Source organism: Candida oxycetoniae (assembly GCF_023343755.2).
Source record: "Candida oxycetoniae strain CBS 10844 chromosome Unknown scaffold68, whole genome shotgun sequence".
Taxonomy (NCBI): Eukaryota; Fungi; Ascomycota; class Pichiomycetes; order Serinales; family Debaryomycetaceae; genus Lodderomyces; species Lodderomyces oxycetoniae.
The window spans coordinates 27,115-49,058 of NW_026055362.1; the positions used below are offsets into that span (position 1 = coordinate 27,115).

General features: G+C 38.7%; 8 protein-coding genes across 8 annotated transcripts; 1 reads left to right on the forward strand and 7 right to left on the reverse strand. All coding sequences in view use genetic code 12, as the record gives it.

Moving 5' to 3' along the window:
- Positions 1-1,940: 1,940 nt before the first annotated feature.
- On the reverse strand, positions 1,941-3,476 carry KGF56_000324 (uncharacterized protein; the record flags this gene model as incomplete). Its single annotated transcript, XM_049324535.1, has 1 exon — positions 1,941-3,476. One exon carries the CDS (start codon positions 3,474-3,476, stop codon positions 1,941-1,943), a length of 1,536 nt encoding a protein of 511 aa, XP_049182608.1.
- A 1,203-nt stretch (positions 3,477-4,679) lies between these two features.
- Positions 4,680-5,258, reverse strand: KGF56_000325 (uncharacterized protein; the record flags this gene model as incomplete). Its single annotated transcript, XM_049324546.1, has 1 exon — positions 4,680-5,258. One exon carries the CDS (start codon positions 5,256-5,258, stop codon positions 4,680-4,682), a length of 579 nt encoding a protein of 192 aa, XP_049182609.1.
- A 1,268-nt stretch (positions 5,259-6,526) lies between these two features.
- On the forward strand, positions 6,527-7,120 carry KGF56_000326 (uncharacterized protein; the record flags this gene model as incomplete). Its single annotated transcript, XM_049324557.1, has 1 exon — positions 6,527-7,120. One exon carries the CDS (start codon positions 6,527-6,529, stop codon positions 7,118-7,120), a length of 594 nt encoding a protein of 197 aa, XP_049182610.1.
- A 794-nt stretch (positions 7,121-7,914) lies between these two features.
- CEK1 (mitogen-activated serine/threonine-protein kinase) lies at positions 7,915-9,105 on the reverse strand (the record flags this gene model as incomplete). The annotated part of the gene is made up of 1 exon (XM_049324568.1): positions 7,915-9,105. The coding sequence occupies one exon, from the start codon at positions 9,103-9,105 to the stop codon at positions 7,915-7,917; it is 1,191 nt and encodes a 396-aa protein (XP_049182611.1).
- Positions 9,106-11,249: 2,144 nt separating this feature from the next.
- Positions 11,250-15,716, reverse strand: TOP2 (DNA topoisomerase 2; the record flags this gene model as incomplete). The annotated part of the gene is made up of 1 exon (XM_049324577.1): positions 11,250-15,716. One exon carries the CDS (start codon positions 15,714-15,716, stop codon positions 11,250-11,252), a length of 4,467 nt encoding a protein of 1,488 aa, XP_049182612.1.
- An 888-nt stretch (positions 15,717-16,604) lies between these two features.
- Positions 16,605-17,471, reverse strand: KGF56_000329 (uncharacterized protein; the record flags this gene model as incomplete). Its single annotated transcript, XM_049324588.1, has 1 exon — positions 16,605-17,471. One exon carries the CDS (start codon positions 17,469-17,471, stop codon positions 16,605-16,607), a length of 867 nt encoding a protein of 288 aa, XP_049182613.1.
- A 393-nt stretch (positions 17,472-17,864) lies between these two features.
- CBF1 (Cbf1p) lies at positions 17,865-18,737 on the reverse strand (the record flags this gene model as incomplete). The annotated part of the gene is made up of 1 exon (XM_049324600.1): positions 17,865-18,737. The coding sequence occupies one exon, from the start codon at positions 18,735-18,737 to the stop codon at positions 17,865-17,867; it is 873 nt and encodes a 290-aa protein (XP_049182614.1).
- Positions 18,738-20,521: 1,784 nt separating this feature from the next.
- Positions 20,522-21,700, reverse strand: ERV46 (Erv46p; the record flags this gene model as incomplete). The annotated part of the gene is made up of 1 exon (XM_049324611.1): positions 20,522-21,700. One exon carries the CDS (start codon positions 21,698-21,700, stop codon positions 20,522-20,524), a length of 1,179 nt encoding a protein of 392 aa, XP_049182615.1.
- Between the last annotated feature and the right edge of the window lie 244 nt (positions 21,701-21,944).

The following is a 21,944-nucleotide window of genomic DNA, read 5'->3' on the forward strand; positions in this document are numbered from 1 at the left end:
ATAGCAATAGTTATAAGCAAATCATCAGGCAATAACTATCAGGCAATACTTTTCTGGTAGTAATACTAGAATACCATTGTAAATTACTAGAATATTTTCTGGTAAATTACTAGAATACTTTCTGGTAAATTACTAGAATACTTTCTGGCAGTAGTTTATTAGCAGTTTTCTGGTACTTTACTAGAATAGTTTACAATTGCTTATAACTATTGCTCCACAACTTTCTATAAATTTCCCTTTGGTTTGACCAATTGGGAACAAATTTTTACTAAAATTGTAGACTTTGGCAACTTAAATATTCAACTATCCTATTGACACCAAAAGATTGATAAACAATATTCTGCATCTATACTATTTTTAGCATTGTAACCCATTTGCAAACTTTTTTAGCCAACTAAGATTTCAAGTCTCATTTTTGCACTGAATCTAGTACCATTTGATTGCTATGAATGCGATAAACAAATAAACATTAAAAAGATAAAGTAAACAAGCGAAACGAACAAACAATACAAACAATACAAACAATACACTCTTTACATGAAATGAAGAAACAAAACAAACAATACACTCTTTACATGAAAAGAACAAACAAAACGAACAATCAATACACTCTTTACCCACAAACATCTCTCATTACACCTCTCATTACATCTCTCATTACACCTCTCATTACATCTCTCATTACACCTCTCATTACATCTCTCATTACACCTCTCATTACATCTCTCATTACACCTCTCATTACATCTCTCATTACACCTCTCATTACACCTCTCATTACACCTCTCATTACACCTCTCATTTCGTCTCTCATATTACATCTCACACAAAACACATTGACATGAAACAAATTACTAAAAACCAATACTAAAAAATCAACATACTGACGTGTTGCTTCTTAAAAGTTTTCTTTTTTCACATTCTTATATGCCGGTGTTTTTAACAATAGGAACTCACATGTACAATAAAGCTAATGTTTCTTTTCTATGCAAATAGATACCATAAACCCCTGATGAAAGAGACTAATTCTTAAAATCACAAGTCATCGTTTAACAAAGGGGAAAAAAAAGAAAAGGATTTCAATAAATAAGCTATTTTTGCATACTCAAGTTGGTTCTATTTACCCTTTCTTTTCCCTTTTTTCACTCCTACTGGTTGTAAAAAAATTGGTTCGCTCGATAGTGTCTGTGGCAGCTAGTGCGCTCTGCTCAATAGTGTCGTTTCTATAAATAATATTGACGCACTTAGATCTGCATTTTGCATTCTTTATTAATAATTTTTTTCTTTCTTTTTTTTTGACCCGAAAGGGATGGGGCGGGTAAAAAGATAAAGGTACCTTCCCTTGTCAATTTGGATTGCAACTAAAAGCCGAGATAGTGTCGGTGACAACTAGTGTGCTCCACTATCGAGATGGTGTTGCAGAATAACCAAATAACTGCTATACTAACTATATCCTACATGGGTTTGTTTTTGTAGAGGCGGAAATAAAATAAGGTACTTGTAGGATATGCTAGCTTTTACAATCATACTTGTAGAATATGCTAGCTTTTACAATCGTACTTGTAGAATATGCTAGCTTTTACAATCATACTTGTAGAATATGCTAGCTTTTACAATCTCTCCATCCACTTTTCATATAATCGCATTGAAAATAAGTCAAATAACATCAAACACATATTGCGTTTCAACTAGGCAACTAGCCGCTCCCTCATTCCCCAGAATTGCTTAATCGCAACAAAAGCATGAGTTGTTGAAATGTATGAAATTTGTATATATAAAGAAGAATATTCACTCCCATATATATCTATCACGATTCTTCCTGGCCTCTTTATGAGATTTCTTTTTTTTTTATAAAAAGGAAAAAAACGCACAATTCACTTTTTGTTAATTTGCATATTATCTTATCGATTGTTCTATATTATCGTCTATGTATATTAATTTTAATCATCTTCTATCCACTCAGTACTGCTCATCTGCAGCAATCTGCTCAAAGCTCTTGCAAATGCAAACTTCTCCTCGTCAGTAGCAACAAATAAACTAGCCTTTTTAGCAATCAGTTTATCAAAGCCATGTTTGGTCACTAGATCATCATCTTCAAATGTATCCTCTTTACCCCCCATTTCCTTTTCTCTCTTATATAAACTATAGTGATCACCAGATGCAGATAATTGTTCAGGCTCAACAAATAAATCCTTAAACGGCGCCGCCGAGGTTACAGCTAGTTTCCCATGAGAATCATAAACTGCATCTAAAAACGTAATGAATCTCCTTATTTGATTACGCTCATTGATTGAAAGAAACGGAATATCAGTGATGATAAACGAATTAAAGTGTTCTGCCAAGGTTAAATAGTCTCCTGCAGCCATTGGCGTACCACATAGTTGGAAAAATGTAAATTGTGCAACATTTGGCGGTGAACACAAGGGAACATGAATCTTTCTCCCCCAAACATCCAATGAATAATCAGTCAATTTTTCCTCTTGGGTATTTCCCTGATTGAAATATTCATACCATGAAGCAACGTGCTTTGCACAATTCAGTTGATTAACCTTGCTTAACCATTTGACACCGGGCTTTGGGAAATAATAAACCGAACTCATTGGTTTGGGAATTTTTCTATAGTCAGTAGGCGAGTTCAAATAAATTACGCGGCACTTGTGTTTGATCAATTGTATACAAGGAATAAAAGTAACACGTTGGATCCCATTCAAGTACAAATCATCTGGTGCTCGATTACTAGTGGCAAACAAAACTACACCATACTCTGGAGACAATAATAACATCAACAATCGACGTAGTAGCATTGCGTCCGCGACATCAGTAACCTGAAACTCATCGAAACATAAAACAGTAGCCAGATTGGCAATCTCAGATGCTAAAATAGGTATCACATCAAGATCATCATGTCCACTAGCTGTTTTATGTTGCATTTTCAATTGGTGAGTACGTTTATGAACTTTTTGCATAAACTGGTGGAAATGTACTCTCATTTTGGGTAAATGCAAAGGAATAGTTTGGTAAAATAAGTCCATCAACATGGTTTTCCCACATCCTACATCCCCATAAAGATAAATCCCCCTGACTCCATTTTTGTTGGAGAAATCTTTTTCAAAATCAATTTCTTCACCAACATTGCCTCCTTTATTATGTCGATCCTTACCAAAAAATGAGGAAATCACTTTAGTAATGAAAAAACCTTTTGGCCGTGACTGTGACGATAACTCTGAAGCACTGGGTATAGTAACTTTTGGTGGCTTATAGTCAGACAACAGTTGGTGCAATTTCGATAATGACGCAATGATTTTCCTCTGATATGGATCGTCCCGTAATTTACCAAGTTCTACTCTTTTATCGTATAGTGCAAGCGGCGTCATTATCTGAGACTGAGACTGAGACTGAGACTGAGACTGAGACTGAGACTGAGACAGAGACGACGACGTCATTTCTTGTGCTAGTCGAGATGTACAAGTCAACATCCGTCGCCATTGTTGATTGAACTCACAATTATTCGATATTCGTAATAGTATACTATTTTGTAGCATCCTAAGTCTCTAAAGCCCCTTTTTCTGTATTCATTTGATGAATAGAAAACCTGGGGTAAAATCGAATCAACAAACCGATGGATTGAAAAAAAAATATATATATATATGTACAAAAAATAAAGATGAGAAAAATGGAGGAGAAAAAAGAAAAAGAAAAGGCCGTGGTTAATACACACAGGTGTGATAAAGATGGTTTTCGCATACTTTAGTGCAAAATGTAGTTTAAAGTTTTCACCCAGTGGGTCTTGATATATATGAACCATAAAAATGGTGGTTTCATCTAATAGTAATATCTTTGTAAAAATGAAGCGAACAAAATATTGGAAACAAAATATTGGAAACAAAGAGGATATTGGAAACAAAGAGGATATTGGAAACAAAGAGGATATTGGAAACAAAGAGGATATTGGAAACAAAGAGGATATTGGAAACAAAGAGGATATTGGAAAGGAACAGAATATTGGAAAGGAACAGCTCCTAAATCAGATATGGTTACACTGATGACGTTCTAGTTATATGGGTTTAATTGTGTTCCACACGATGGAGATGGCGCGCGCGCGCCGAGGGGCGAAGGAAAAAAATAATAAAAAAAAAAGAAAGTTCCTTGAAATAATCATTACAATCTTTGACCAGGGTTAGAAGCTTCCATTTATTACCATGTCGGTACAAGCGTCACCTGAGCTACATACTCTACTGGATGTGGCAACGAAGCCCCATTCTTTTAAGCAAAACTCACAAAGGAAACCAATTGTAAGTAGAAGATACAAACCAGCTCGGCAACTAATATCCGATGAAATAAAATATATCCAACTGAAAACTAATTTGTCACCAGATAAACCAACCTATCTATCAATCACTGCACCACCCAGCTTACTACCCCAAAAACACTATTGTGATATAACTGGCTTAGAAGGGAAATACAAAAATCCCGCTAATCAATTAAGGTTCCACAACGTGGAGATATACCAAGAGGTGATTAAAAATATGCCACCTGGAGTTGACCAGAGTTATCTAGAGTTGAGAGGCGCAAATATAGTGTTGAAATGATGGTTTTGATTATGGTGTATCTGTATATAAGAATGTTACGCAACACATGATTCCTTTCAAACTCTCAAATGTTATTCCTCTTGCAAACTCTCAAAAATTTTCAACTAATTCTTTTACTTTATTGTGAAATTTCGGCGAGTTCAACGCTTCATCCTCTTTATCTTCGATACTGCTCCTAGTTTCAATTCCAAAGTTCCTAAACGGATTACATATTCTCCTTAAATACAACCGGTAAACATCCTTAATAAATTTGCTCAAAGCATCCAATTGTACCAGGACTTTCTGATCAACACCAACTATAATTTTCAATCCATTATTGGACTCATACCCATATACAATAACTTGATCCTGTATAAATAAAAGCAAAATGCCATCTGCACTGTCTCCCTGCTGTTGCTGTTCTCGTAATGATAACGATGTTGGCGATGTAAAGATATCCAAAGCCATATGACTAAAAAAATTGAACTTGAGAAACTGGTTCATTGCTGAAGGGGAGAGGGAGAGGGAGTGGGAGCCGGATTCAGAGCCGGAGTCAGAATCAGGTAGAAACGATTGGATATATAATGGTTTATCAGTTCTAGATATTATAGATACAAATTGAATTGGATTCGATTTGGTTGGGTGAAGGGGCGGCGGTACCGCATGTGGAAGAGTCTTTGTCTGTGACATGATCTATGTGCACTACTGACTATCTATTGTAAGTAGCTTTATCATCAACGAGTTGTGATTTTTTGTAATAGGGCCAGAAGAGTGAGGGGGGATGGGTCAGAACATCTCTTTTCGGCGAACCTGAAAAAATAAAACTCCACGACAATCTCCACTATCCACTATCGAGCGAAGCGAGATAGTGGAGCACACTAGCTGCCACTGACACTATCTCCACTATCGAGCAGAGCGAGATAGTGGAGCACACTAGCTGCCACTGACACTATCTCCACTATCGAGCAGAGCGAGATAGTGGAGCACACTAGCTGCCACTGACACTATCTCCACTATCGAGCAGAGCGAGATAGTGGAGCACACTAGCTACCACCGACACTATCTCCACTATCGAGCAGAGCGAGATAGTGGAGCACACTAGCTACCAACGACACTAGAGCACACTAGCTGCCACCGACACTATCTCGCTTCGCTCGATAGTGTCAGTCAGTGCTGCTCCACTATCTCGCTTCGCTCGATAGTGTCAGTCAGTGCTGCTCCACTATCTCGCTTCGCTCGATAGTGTCAGTCAGTGCTGCTCCACTATCTCGCTTCGCTCGATAGTGTCGCTCGATAGTGTCGCTCGATAGTGTCGCTCGATAGTGTCGTGTCGGATAGAGAATATATCCAATGGACAAATAGGCTTTACAACATATAGGTTATCTTTTCGTTGAAAATAGTTTTACTTTAAATTGGACTTTCCTCTTGACTACCATTCTTTGCTGGTGATTTCAAAAGCGCAATCAATCTTGAAAAAGAGCCATAAATTTCGCCTCTGAGATCAACATTACTATTGTTACAAAGTGTTGTTCCACTATTGAGTAAAGCGAGATAGTTTTATTACTATCGCTACAAAGTGTTGCACCACTATCTCTACAAAGTGTTGCACCACTATCTCTACAAAGTGTTGCTCCACTATCTCGCTTCGCTCGATAGTGTCGATACTAGTATCGTTTTGCTCGATAGATTCATTACTATCGCTACAAAGTGTTGCTCCACTATCTCGCTTCGCTCGATAGTGTCGATAGTGTCGATAGTGTCGAGTAAACTCCTCCTTCTTATCCCTTTCCCTCTTTCTCTTTTTTCTTTTCTTTTTTCAACTTTTGCTTTTTTCTTCAACTTTTGGTACGAGGGAGATCTCTTTATTATCAACAACATAATTTTTCAAAGGGATTAATAGCACATTTATAGTATACAGCCTTCTTTTCCACACACACAAGGTTTTTCTAGATTTCAGTATGGCCATATTTAGAAGTAAATCGTCGAATAAAGTTCCTAAGCAGTCCAAGCACCCTCAGCAAGCAGATGATATAGATATCAAAATCACAGCTAAGGATCAACAACAGTATAAGTACCATTCTACTGCAGTGCATGACCCTATTCTTACCGCAGTTAATGAAGCACAACCATTTGAGCAAGCGGCACAAAGGCTCGATAATCGTCGTCCTTCTTATTTATCTAATGAATCAAACGATTTGAAAGATATATTTGGCCAACCGATACGCAATACCGATATGTCTAATCCTACAAGATCAAGAAATGAAAGACCATTAGATACTATAAGAGGGTTTGAATATGCTATAACCGGAGACGTCTCTTATCGTGACCAGTTGGAATCAAGTAGGTTGGGCTGGGGCTTCCATGAAGATTTCCCTTATTATAATTTAGTGCCCGGTGGAGATCAGAGACAGCAGGAACAACAGCACAGTAGACCAGTGATTAATTTTGATGACCAGCCAGTATACCAAGCTGGAAATTATAGCGCTTCAAGCTTACAAGCTGATACCGGAAAGAAAAAGAAGAAGAGAGGATTATTTGGAAGAAAGAAGTAGTGTTCGAGAGGGAGGTGATATACACATATGCGAGGAGGAGGAGAAGAAGAAGAAGAAGGGGGGGGGACGGTACATGCGGTATATACATGGTAAAAATAGTTATAACAAGACAGTGTTTTCAGAGAGAGCAAATTGTAATGAGCCTACCAGCTATGGTAATGAGCCTGCCAACTATGGTAATGAGCCTGCCAGCTATGGTAATAAGCCTACCAGCTATGGTAATGAGCCTACCAGCTATGTTTTTTTTTTCATTTAGTTTTGTTCTTGGTAGAGAGTTGTTTTTTTAGTTCACTAGTTAATGTTTGTCTTACGAGAAAATTGGTTTTTATTTCATTTAGCTTGTAGTTCTTTATACGGAAATAGGATCAACCATCAAATAAACTTTATATCGGTTGATTGTATCGGTTGATGAATGACGTAGAGGAAATTGAACTTTTACTGTGCCTCATCTGATAAAACGCGCAACATGTAAATTGAATAGGGAAAAAAAAGCACACAAATTCCCCAAACCCCCCTTACCCCTTTGGTACGACCTCCCCAGCTTTTCCTGAACTCTCTCCACGCACTGGGCAATGACACACATATACACACATGCGTATATATATATATATGTATATGTATATATGCATGCGTGTTTGTGTGTGCATGTGGGCTGGCCTCAACAATCGAATAAGCATAGAGACTTTTATTTTTTATCAATCCTTTCCTTTTTCCAAAACGATATTGTGTATGTGTGTGTATATGTGTGTGTCTTGTCCTACTTAAATATTTACTCTATTTCTCCTCTTTGCTCTTCACAATGGTTTCATAATTTCATCATAAAGCATCTTTTTCAACTCACTAATACTTAACTCATCTTTCCTCTTATCAAATGAGAAAAACCCTTCGGGGATTTTTTCACTCACAGGTTCATCATTAAGATCATGGTATAATTTGAGATAAGGATGTTTCAATGCATCTTCAACAGTGATTCTCTTTGCAGGATTGAAAATCAATAGTTTCTCCAACAAATCAATTGCCAAAGGATTAACTTCTTTATTCCTCGATTGAAACAACTCAGTAAATGGAATTTTTTTACAAAACGGCAAGCTCCTAATATATTCTCTTGCTCTTTTCAGTTTAATGTTGTAATAATCCTCCATATTTGGAGTACCCAATATTTCCATTATTAACCATAATTGATTATGGTAGTCTCTACCTGGGAACAACGGTCTCCCAATCAACATCTCGGCCAAGATACACCCTACTGACCACACGTCGATGGCGGTAGTATATTCCTGAAAAGTCAACATAATCTCAGGAGCTCTGTACCATCTAGTTGCCACATATTCAGTCATGAACCCGAAATTGTCCTCCAGGGAAGCAATACTTCTAGCCAACCCAAAGTCACAAACTTTTAAATCACAGTTTGAGTTCAATAGTAAGTTCAGTGGCTTCAAATCTCTATGTAACACATTTGCCAGATGCATAGTTTTCAAGGCTCTCAATGTTTGATATGTGAAATATTGTATATGGTCATCAGTCAAAGTCTGGGTTCGAATAACTCGATGCAAATCGGTCTCCATTAATTCTTGAATTAAGTAAATCTCGTTAAACAGTTGGTAATCAAAAGGACGCTGTATTGCAAGTATACTAATAATATTCTCATGATTAAAATGTTTAAGAAGCTTTAATTCTCGCAAGGTACGCAAACATAACATCGATCTTTCAAATGGCTCGATCTTTTTAATAGCTACCTTTTGTTGCGATGGTTTATGGATCGCTGAGCATACAATACCATAAGCACCTTCGCCAACAATCTCTAGAATCTGGTAGTGGTCAGAGACATTAAACGAGACTTGTCTTTGAGACGACGAAGACGTGATTGTGGATGCAGATGTAGTAGCAGAAGGTAGTGCCTGCTGATGTTGTTGTTGCTGCTGCTGCTGCTGCTGCTGCTGCTGCTGCTGTTGAATAATATGCTGTTGGTGCTGTTCAACACTCATTATAATAAATAAAAAAAAACTCCACCAACAGGTAAGGTGAGAAACACAAGGATCCCTCGAGATATCAGTAAATAACAGTAAATAACAGTAAATAACAGTAAATAGCAGTAAATAACAGTAAATAACAGTAAATAACAGTAGTTGTCAGTAACCAGTTGTTGTCAGTAACCAGTAGTTGTCAGTAATTAGTAGTTGTCAGTAACCAGTAGTAATAGTAATTAGTGTCTGATCCCTCAAACTTTGCTGAAAGTGCAATAAATTGAAAAATACAATAAAAAGGAGCGACTAATTTATCTTGCACTTTAACACCATCTGGTCAAAACCGTCGAGGCACGAGATACAGTGAAACGGTTTTGATTAATCAAGACCAGGTTTGAATGCTTTGAAGTTTAATTTTTCTTTTTTTTTTTTTTTTTTTCCCGTCCTTGTTTCACCTAACAGAATGAAAAAAAACAAAGAAAATTTATCAACACAGTTTCAAACCTTCTAAACCCCCAAATAGTTTTCTTTTTTTTTTTAGATTGTTGGGACGAGAGATGTATTTGTAGTAAGACGATGTCGCTGGGCTCTTTAGACCTAAAATATTTTTTTTGTAGCAATTACGAAATAGACTATCGAGTAAGACTATCGAGTAAGACTATCGAGTAAGACTATCGAGTAAGACTATCGAGTAAGACTATCGAGTAAGACTATCGAGTAAGACTATCGAGTAAGACTATCGAGCAGAGCGAGATAGTCTGGAAAAGGACTAGACGAGTTAGACTATCGAGTAGAGCGAGATAGTCTAGAGAGTGTAGATAGAGTGTAGATAGATGAAGGAGTGTAGATAGAGTGTAGATAGATGAAGGAGTGTAGATAGAGTGTAGATAGATGAAGGAGTGTAGTGTAAAGAGTGTACATAGAATGTACATAGAGTACATATTGTACATATTGTACATAAAGTGTAGATAGACTGTAGATAGAGGTTTCTTTTCCCATTAGTTTGTTTAGTGGCATGTTGACTTTTCTATCATGCTTGGTTTGAATTTATGTTGTAAAATGTCGTAAAATGTCGTAATATTGTGTTGTTTTCAGAGATTCTTATCCCCCAAATGACAATGTTTCATTTGATATTGTGTAACATTCTGAAACACGCACCACCCCACACGAAAATATGAAAATTTCACCAAGAAGCAACACTTTACTGTAACAACAGAGTTGAATTTAGAGGTCAAGGTTAGATCAGAGGTCAAGGTTAGACTAGAGGTTAAACCCGTGTGTGAGGGGTGATTTTTAGTTCTTCCCACTCTATACTATTGATCTTATTTGTATTAGATTCTCAATTTTTTTTTGTATCGATAAAGAATGTAACAAATAGACATATATTCTTCTAATTTTGCCTTTTTCACTTAAACTTTGTTTTACAAGTGATGATTCAAGTCAACTATTCACTCAAAATTCGCAACCTCGTAAAACAAGTCAACTATTCAATTCACTATAGTCTGTAATCGAACCATATTTTACTCGACTCTTTTCCACAAACGCGTCATAAACAATCAATTGAACAAAAACAAAAACAAAAACAAACCCGTGTGTCTGTACCTGAATGTTTCTTTTTCATTCCCCTTAATCCCCTTATCGTTTCCCCTTGTCTTGATTGGTTGCTTAAAGGAGAAATAAACTAACCGTGATCTTGTTAAGATCACGGTTAGTTTATTAAGGTTGCTTTCTTCCAACTCTATTACTCCTCTCGTATAAATTAACAATACTACAGTTTCCGTGTAAGCGCATACTTCATAACACATCTATATGATCTATTTAAATAGCTTAGAGTAGTAATTAATGTACATGTTTATTCTGAAACAACTTGATAAACCTATTCACGAAACGGCAATATAGTACCGACACTATCGAGCAGAGCGAGATAAAGTCGAGGATTGAGAATATTCAGTGCTGCTCCATTATCTCGCTTCGCTCAATAGAGTCGATAGAATCGGTGACAGCTAGTGCTGCTCCACTATCTCGCTTCGCTCGATAGTGTCACTCAATAGTGTCACTCGATAGTGTCATTCGATAGTGTTGCCAAATTAAAAAATGTGTTACGATGTGTTGCTCCACTAGCTCGCTTCGCTCCCTAGTGTCGCTCTAAGTAATTCTAAACCTCATTATTTCTCTTCATAACTAACATCACCATCATCATCATCATCATCTTCAATACTGAAATTGTTACTCTCACCTTCCTCGTCCTCATCGTTCCCCTCATCACTATCAATAACTACCGCTTTATTTCTTTTTCTAACTCCACTTTCTTTGTCAACAGAAGGACTCAAATTTCTCCTAGTAACTCTTTTACTACTTTTAATCACCTGAGGCATATTCCCCATAATCTCCAAATCATCCAACTCATCAAGTATGTTGGATTTGTGATTACCCTTATTAGTCTTGCTCTTTTTATCTGATCTGGACCCTTTGTTTTCTTCATCATCATCATCATCTTCAAAATCAAGACTGAGATCGCCATCATCATCAACCATGTCAAATACTGACTTTTTTTGTGACAATGGTGATGGTTTATTTACAGTGGTCTTGGTCTTTGAAGAAGTTGAAAAAAATGAAAGAATGTCGTTTTTGGAATTGGGAGGGGAATGTGATGGGGGGTTAGGTAAAGTTTGTTTAGCCACAGGCTCCACGGTGGGAACAGGCTCTTCATCAATTTTGGGCTCCTGTTTAACAGTAGTGTTCTGTGGAGGAGTTGCTTGCTTCTTAGCTCTTTTCACCGGCGCAGCTTTCCCTGCTTCTCCATCACCCTTATTCCTTCTCTTTCTTGGTTTCTTGTTGTCACCAGTACTAACCAAATGCTCTCTCTCTTGCTCCTCCTTAGCTAAAAACAAGTCATATTCTTGCACAAACTTATCAAGATCAATATTCCATAAATCAACTGCAGTTTTATTGATCAATGTTTCCAACTCCTGCTCAAATCTACCCTTCTCCGCGAGTAACCTAACATACCTTTCATGAGTCAATGACCAAATTGTCATACCAAGGAGATAATCATAGGATGAAAAAATGGTTTGTGGGCGATGCTCCTTTTCAGGACCTTTGTCAACTTGTTTCATGTTCAATGCTGATACATCTCCTTCATTCTCAATTTCTTCGTCGCTATCCTCTTCTTCTTCAATCACAATAGCATTATTACCCTCCTCAATAGGTTTGCCGTCTTTAGTAAACTTCCTAAATTTATGCTCTTCAAGCAAAGCAATCAATTGTTTCTTCTTTATATTAGCCACCGACAACTCCTTTTCAATGATCATCTTCACAAACCTGGCCTGCTCACTAATCATCAACAATTTATACTGTAAAGCCTCCAACATGTGATTCTTTCTCTTTTCATAATACTCTAATCGAACATAGTAAAAATCCTTGATAATCTCCAGTACATCAGAATACTTCTTAATCCTTCCATATGCATCAAATGCAACCATATTACTCAAATTAATCGATGACACAAGCTTAAACCTTTCCAATAATCCCACTTTCAAAGCTTTAGCCATTTCAACATCATTCAATTTGACAATAAACCTAATCGAGGTGGAATGATGCTCCTCCATATCTTTGATCCACTGTGTAGTCTTTTCATTACCAAAACCAGCTAATAAAAACTCCTTCACTGTATTGGTCCATGTCTTTACCGGTATCTCTGTGATTTCCACAGTATTGCTATCAATCTGTTCAATCCTACCACTAACTTTATACTTCTGTGGTCCAATCTTCTCAATCTCACCATTCCATCCCTTGTACCAGGGGGTCATATCCTCTAATGGTTCGTTGTTCATAAGCCTACGCAAATTAGCAACAATGTCCTTTGGATTGTACGAAGGAATATTAGTGGACCAGCCCGTCCCGATACCATCAGCACCATTCACCAAGATCATAGGCAATACAGGTAAATACCATTGCGGTTCAACACTATCCTCATCCTCTTGAATATAGTTGAAAAGTGGATCATCTGCTTCATTGAAAATCGTCCTGGTAATATCGTTTAATTCAGTAAAGATATATCTTGCAGCAGCTGCATCTTTACCACCAGTGGCCCTGGAACCAAATGCACCATTTGGCTTTAACAAGTTGATATTATTGGAACCAACAAAATTCTGCGCCAATCCAATAATAGTCTGAATCAAGGATGCTTCACCATGATGGTATCCGGAATTTTCACCAACATAAGCAGCTAACTGCGCTACTTTGACTTCACTTTTCAAGTTCCTCTTGAAACATCCATACATGATCTTTCTCTGACCCGGTTTCAACCCATCAAGAACCGAGGGTATACTTCTTACATTATCACTCATAGAAAACAATATCAATTCTTTATTGATAAAGTCACTAATTTGAATCTCATTCAATTCAGGTTCAATAGTGTTTCCCGGTACAAAATTCTGCAACCAATCCTTTCTATCGTCGGCTTTCTTTTTGGAAAAAGCTAAATCGATATAGTTACTATCGTCACCTTGTAATGCATGGAATTTTTTCAAGTGCTTGTCCAAAGCAGTGAAGTACTCTCTAGCCTCAACTAGGGTCGAGGTACCCAAACCTTTATAATATTTATGAGTCCATCGACATCGCTGACCTTCGTTTTCTCTCCAGGTTTCAAATTCAGGCATGCTATAAAATGGAATCACTTTTTTCGATGCTGACCTTCTACCACTACCACCTTTCACAGTGACTTTAACAATAGGGGTGATGAATTGCAACAAAAACCCTGGAATATCCAATAAACCAGGAAATGAAGTTTCCAAAAAATTGATAATCAACCCTTTTATATGAGACCCATCCTGATCTTGATCTGTCATAATCATAATATGACCATATCTTAAGGATTTTATACTCTCAGGTGTATACACCTTTTTATGTTGCAATCCAATAATCTTTTTAAGTGAGTTTATCTCGGCATTTTTGGCAATTTGATCAGTTGAAGCTTCACGAACATTCAACAACTTACCCCTCAACGGGAAACAACCATAATAATCCCTGCCAATAACACCCAACCCGGCGACTGCCAAGTTCATAGCAGATAAACCCTCTGTGAGAATCAAAGTGCACTTGATCCCATCTTTAGTTCCTGCTTTATTGGCATCCACAAGATTAACTTGATCCTTGATACGCAGTTTTTTACTACCGTCTGCTTTCTGCAATGCTTTATTCTCATTTGCATTTGCAATGGCCCTTATTTTGTCGGCAATACCCGTCTTTAGTATACGATTAATCAAGTTATCTGAAGCAACAAATTTGTCCTTGCCACCAAACTGGGATGATTTTGTAGTGAGCTGTTCTTTAGTTTGCGAAGTAAATGCTGGATTCTCAATGAGCGAGTTAATGAATATAAACATATTGTCTCTTACTTCATTAGGTTTTATCATGAGCTTCTTTTGACCCTTCTCCTTTTTAGAAAGGGCCTCTACCAATTTGGAAATTATCTGATCCGACACGTATTTGACATGGGTACCGCCTGCAGTTGTTGCGATAGAGTTGACAAAACTAACTTGGTTGAATGTGCCATCACTAACAGCAAATGCCACCTCCCATCTATCATTATACACCTCATGAACAATAGTGGGGAGATTTTTGGCCTCTACTCCTCCTGCTGCTGCTTCCTCAGGCAACTCGGGACTTCTTTCTTTGATAGCCTTGACATACATCTCCACATAACTTTTGAAATTTGAAACACTCAACCTTTTATCATTTAGGTATATATTACAGTTTTTCACAGTACCACATAAATCGTAAACCCTTCTTCTCAATACTGCTAGCAAATCCTCATCCAAACTATCCATCCCAAATTTAGCCAAATCTGGCTTGAATGTAACTTTTGTATATTCTTTTTTTGTCTTTAATGCAGTAATTTTGGGTTTACCCACTTTTGTCATGTTATCCGTCCAAATTTGTTTATACACTTTACCCGTGTTCAAGTCGGCAGTTTCGACTTCAAAGCTGCTGGAGAAGATATTACACAATTTAGCACCAAATCCGTTCCTACCACCAGTGACTTTTTTCTGATCATCGTCGTAATTCGATGAGGTTAATAAGTTACCGAAAATCAACTCGGGAATATACATCTTCTCCTTGGTGTGAATTTCAATGGGGATCCCTTTACCATCATTCATAACCTGGATTACATTGTTTTCTGGATCTATCTTAACTCGAATATTCTTCATGGAAGGGTCTCTGATCTTGTTATCAGCAGCATTAACCAAAATCTCGTCAAATATCTTATATAAACCAGGCACAATAGTAACCTCTTGAAACTTCATTGACTCCGACTCCAGATCAAAACACCACATTTCCATCCTAGTCTTCTCAATAGATCCAATATATGTATCTGGTCTTTTCAAAATGTGTTCCAACTGCGACAACTTCTGATAAGTTTCAGAAGCATTTGATACCTTGTTCTTCGATGAGGACAACAGCGACAGCGGCGGCGGCGGCGGCGGCGTAGAAGTAGAAGTAGAAGTAGTAGTAGACGTGGATAATGATTCAAGCGAGTTCAAAGAACCCTCTACCAAGGGTTTTTTCACTTTATTCGAAGATGATCCGAAACCGGACTCATCAGTATAATAGTCCGACTCTTCAGACATCCTAGGCTACTTAATGATGATAAAATATCACGGCTTTCACGTCTTTCACGTCCCTATCACTAGGTTCTACCAGAAGAAAGAGGGTTCATAAAAAGAGGACGCGTTCAATTGTGTCTGAAAAAAAGTTCTCAAAAGAAAAACTGTCTGAAGGAAAAATGTCACTATCGAGCGAAGCAACACCACCGCAACACTATCGAGCAGAGCGAGATAATGGAGGAACACTTTGTAGCTATACTATCGAGCAGAGCGAGATAGTGGAGAAACACTTTGTAGCTATAATATTGATACTATTGACACTATCTTGCTCTTCTCGATAGTGTCTCGCTTTACTCGATAGTGGAAAAATTACTGTCAGGAAAATTACTGTCTGAAGATTGTATGAGGAGTGTCTGAAAAATTTACTGTCTGAAATTTCAAGATTCTTTTCTATTTTCAACTACACACGGGTATGACATTGAGTAGAGCAACACTATTGAGTAGAGCAACACTATTGAGTAGAGCAACACTATCGAGCAGAGCGAGATAGTGTTGCAATAACTACTCAGTGTACTCCACTATCTCGCTCGCTCAACAGTGTCGCTCGATAGTGTCGCAGTAACTACTCAGTGTACTCCACTATCTCGCTTCGCTCGATAGTGTCGCAGTAACTACTCAGTGTACTCCACTATCTCGCTTCGCTCGATAGTGTCGCTCGATAGTGTTGCAATAACTACTCAGTGTACTCCACTATCTCGCTCGCTCAACAGTGTCGCTCGATAGTGTCGCAGTAACTACTCAGTGTACTCCACTATCTCGCTTCGCTCGATAGTGTCGCAGTAACTACTCAGTGTACTCCACTATCTCGCTTCGCTCGATAGTGTCGCTCGATAGTGTCGCTCGATAGTGTCGCTATTCATTGTCGTACTTGCTTCTTTTCAACATCTCTTGTTGGATCTTTTCAAACTCACCATCGTCTATATCCATTTCCACAGCCTGTCTCTTTTTCCCATGTTTCTTCCCGTACTTAGATTCCAAATCCTGGATCAAGCTATCCAACCGGTGGTTTTGCCTACTCCTGATTAAAGTCTTTAGATCTGAACCTTTTGTCTTGTTGTCCTTCATCATTACCCTTTCCAATTCCTTTGCTTCCTTAGCTTCCTTGGCCAACTTCTTCAACATATTTTTCACTTTTGTCTTTCTGCTTTTGGCATACTTTTCCCAAGATCTTATAATAGTTTTATCTACATCTATCAGGGAAATTTCCAGTTCAATTATCTTGAAAACCCGTTGTTCTTCAAACTCGGTGAATTCCAAATGCGGGATAACTTCAAAAAGTTTGAGGAAATCTCCATCATAGTAGACAAAGTTGGATATTATATCATGCCTTTCCTCGTCTGAACCTTGGTATTTCACTTTATCCTCTTCAATCATTTCAATGGTTATCTTATCATTCATTGATTGGAAATACTCCTTCCAATTAAACCCTTCCTCATCACCGTAATCGACGTCAGACAACGATCCAAGGGTATCATATCGATTCCTCTTTATTGGATCATTCAATATACTAAATGCAAATTGTATCTTTGTGAAAAGCTCTTCATCTTCTTTTTCTTCCTCTTTGTTGTTCTCTTCTCCATCTTTCCTCTGCTGAAGTTTCTTATCTGGATGGTGTTTCAAACATAGCTTCTTATACGTTTTTTTTATTAGTATCGGTGTCGCATCCGATTCCACCCCCAACACCTGATACGGATCTATATCTGGAAATGGTACTCCCATCTAGTGCTATTATATCCTCTTGGTTACTACTATACTAGTTTGTTTTTTTTTTTCATTTTTTTTTTCAAAAACACTACTACTAATAAAATATAAAACATAAAATAGAATCAAAATGTTACCCATCAACTACTGGCGGCTTTCCTTCAATAACTGGTGGCTCTCCTTCAACTACTGGCGGCTCTCCTTCAACTACTGGCGGCTTTCCTTCAATTACCTATGGCATCGAGCAAAGCGAGATAGTGGAGCACAGCACTTCAAGATCTCGCTCTGCTCGATAGTGGAGCACAGCACTTCATAACACTATCCCGCTCTGCTCGATAGTGGAGCACAGCACTTCACAACACTACCTCGCTCTGCTCGATAGTGTCTCGATAGTGTCTCGATAGTGTCTCGTTACTTATGGCTGTCCTTCAAATGTTCAATCTCCCTATAAGCCCGCTCCAACTCCTGTTTCAACTTTTCATTAGATGCACTCAATTCTGAAACAGCTTGTTCGGTTAATAATTTTTCTAAAGTCCATTTTTCAATGTTATTATTTTCATTCTCTTTTAATCTTTTGATATACTCAACAGCTCTTTGTAAAATTTGAGTTTTGTTGGTATCTCTTGTTGGAATCAATTCAGCCAATTCCTTGATTCCTATATTGATAGCTTCTCTTCTTTTCCTTTCAACTTCTTTGTGGTTTGCTTTTCTAAGTCTGTGCCATTCTTCTGAGCCATGTTGTGGTTTATCCGAGTTTATCGAAAGTCGGTAAGCAGCTTCTGAGTTGGGTGTTGAAGGTGATTCGTTTTCCGCTAATGGTTTTTCATCGGAGGATTGCTGCTGCTGCTGCTGCTGCTGCTGCTGCTGTTGTTGTTGTTGTTGTTGTTGTTGTTGTTGTTCATTCTTGAGATAGGTTTGATGAAAAGCTTGTTGCTTTTGTGCTTGTTCCTCTTGATCCTTAGCAACAGCAACAGCACTACCAGCGGCGGCAGCAGCAGCGGCGGCAGCGGCAGCAGCATTGGCATTAGCAGCAGCAGCAGCAGCGTTTTCTTTACCAGTGACTTTTTCCTCGACCAAACCCCTCACTACTCGAGGATCATACTCTTTATCATCAGTATCTTGAACTCTCTTCTCTTGTTGTTGTTGTTGTTGTTGTTGTTGGTGGTGGTGATGTTGCTGTTTTTGATGATGAGCCATCAACTCAGAATCAATAACCATTTCCTCACTAACCTTTCTCACCTTTGTATCCAACTTAGCAGCTTGTTCACCGGGTCTTTTAGACATGATCTAGTTTATTGTTAGTCTATATATATGGGGCCCAAAAAAATGGGGAGGTTGTACCCAAAATGATTTGGGTGCAAAAAAGAATTCCCAAGTCACGAGGTGCAATAACTTTGAACTTTGGAGAGGTATATATATGTGTGTGTGTGGGAGGGGGGGGGAGAGAAGGGGAAAGAAGAAGATGAAAAAAACACCACAGGGCCATTGAAACACCATTGACTCAAAGCACAGCACCACTCAACAAACAAGGTAACACATACTGTAATAAAATGTAACAAAAATTATTTCAACAAGATATCTTTATAGTTCTTGACTTGTACTCTCTTTTTATCAAACTGGTAGTGCTAGTAAATCTCTACTCTTTGATAAAACTTATCTACAAGGTCATCCGTTTATCACGTTTTTGTCATGAGGAAGAAAAAAATTGTTGATGTTTTCAACACGAGGTTGAAAAGTACACGACTCCACTAGCGACACTAGCGACACTAGCAACACTAGCGACACTAGTGAGCGAAGCGAGCTAGTGGAGCAGTAAAAGACTAGCGAGCGAAGCGAGCTAGTGGTGCAGTAAAAGACTAGCGAGCGAAGCGAGCTAGTGGTGCAGTAAAAGACTAGCGAGCAGTAGAGAGAAGCAGTAGAGAGTAGAGAGGAGCAGTAGAGAGAAGCAGTAGAGAGTAGAGAGGAGCAGTAGAGAGAAGCAGTAGAGAGTAGAGAGGAGCAGTAGAGAGAAGCAGTAGAGAGTAGAGAGGAGCAGTAGAGAGAAGCAGTAGAGAGTAGAGAGGAGCAGTAGAGAGAAGCAGTAGAGAGTAGAGAGGAGCAGTAGTGAGTAGAGAGTAGAGAGGAGCAGTAGAGCAGTAGAATTAGCGACACTAGAGAGCTAAACGAGAGCGAAGCGAGCTAGTGGAGCAGGAGTAAGTAGAGAGGAGTGAGTAGAGAGGAACAGTAGAGAGACCCGGTAAATAGTGAGAGTTTGCCAGTTTGTAGGATAGTTTGTCAGTTTGTAAAAGAGTAGTCAGTTTGTCAGTTTGTCAGTTTGTCAGTTTGGAAGAGAGTGAGTCAGAGTAGCTAGTTTGTCAGTTTGTAAAAGAGTAGTCAGTTTGTAGGAAAGTAGTCAGTTTGTAGGAAAGTAGTCAGTTTGTGAGTTTGTAGGAGAGTAGTCAGTTTGTGAGTTTGTAGGAGAGTAGTCAGTTTGTAGGAGAGTGAGTGAGTCTGTCAGTTTGTCAGTTTGAAAGAGAGTGAGCCAGAGTAGCCAGTTTGTCAGCTTGTAAAAGAGTAGTCAGTTTGTCAGTTTGCCAGTTTCTAGGAGAGAAAAGATAAAGGAAAAACAGGCCTTTATTGAACCTACGTTTCTAAACTGATGTTTGTGCAAAATCACTCCAACCATTTCAAGTAGGTCTCTAAATTGAAGATCATATTAAGTTGGTCTCTACACTGATGTTTCTAAACTGATTCTGATGTTGTGATGTTTCTGATGTTTCTAATATTCTATACCTTTCTAGTTCTTTAGAAACGTACTAGCTCAGCAACACTCAGTAGCTTGTTACAACACCATCGAGCAGAACGAGATAGTGTAGGTCAATGGTGCTACACTATCTCGCTCCACTCGATAGTATTGATGAGAGCTAGTGTGCTCCACTCGATAGTATTGATGAGAGCTAGTGTGCTCCACTCGATAGTATTGATGAGAGCTAGTGTGCTCCACTCGATAGTATTGATGAGAGCTAGTGTGCTCCACTCGATAGTATTGATGAGAGCTAGTGTGCTCCACTCGATATTGTTGTGTCGCTTTATTCCTCTTTTTTCCTTATATGCTGCACAGCATATAAGCTTCTATCTAGTAACGAGCCCACCATTAGGACCCCTGCAACAGAGCTCACCACCCCCAAAACAAACCCCGACCACGTTTTTGCATGCTGTTCCCGATTAATAATCTTAAGTGGGGAGATGTCAAAGTGGAAGGCGATACCAGGAACCCCGCCTCGTGCATGTAAAGTGTGTTGATGGTCTTCGTCCTTGCCGCCTTGGAGAGGTCTATCATGAGTAATGACGGAAAACTGGTTAGTATCGGCGATAAGCTTGCTGTTGGTATCTTCATACCTAGTGGGGACAACCTTGAGGTAGTAGTTGCTCAAATGGAATTTCTTGTGTTGTAGAAAGGAGTAATTATCCAAGGGGTTCCCAAGGTGAACCTCCTTTAACTCTCCAAAAGACAAGCTATGTATTATATGGTCAAAGTTGAACTTGTCTTTGTACTTCAAATACAAAGACAAGTCGTGGACATGAATGTTGTCTCTTGTCATGGATGGCCCGGGAGTGAAATCCATTGTCCCTGAAACGCGATTGATCTTGGCACTCCCCTTGACCCTGCACCCTTCATTTTCATTAATTCTGGCTCTTAGGTTCTGCACATATCCCTCTTGCTCACATTGAGCAATGCCTTCACCGTCGTAGAACTTCCAGTTGGCGTGGGCATACGCCCTGCGCACTGCTGCACAATTGTTGCAGCAGAACTGGTTCTGGTCCTGGGGCAACGCCCCATAACAAGAGCCACAATCACTGCCCTGCACTGCCTTACATACTTCACTCAAGGGGGCATCTCTCTCCAATACAGCCAGCTCATCAAGTATCTCAGCCACTTCTCCTCCCGTTCTTATTAGTCTATACTTTTTCAATCCCGAGTTTATCACATTGAGGTCTCCTGTTTCATCAAATAGATCTATATTGATTAGATCACATGGTAAGTTCAAGAAGCTTATATCCAAATTGATATCCATCTGTTTGTTGATATCGCGGTCCACCACTAATTCGGGGAGGGTGACGATAGTGGAGTAGTCGAGGTACTCATTGCGGATCAAGATCATAGATATGAGACAGCAGATTAAAGTGATGATACCTCCGGAGGTGGTCTTGACCCGTGCATCCTCAGCCGTCTTGGCAAAAGCATCTAATGATAATAGCTTGCTCATGACTATCGAGAAAAGAGTAGACGAGCAAGCGGAGCGAAGCGAGTCTAGTTGAAAGAAGAGACTATCGAGTAGACTAGATGAGCAGGCAAAGCAAAGCGAGTCTAGTTGAATGAGATTATATTAATAAAAAGAGGAAAAAGAGTAAGAAAAAGATGTTGAAAAAGAGGTTGAAAAAGAGGTTTTTCTTTTCGACACTATCGACACTATCGACACTATCGAGCGAAGCGAGATAGTGGAGCACACT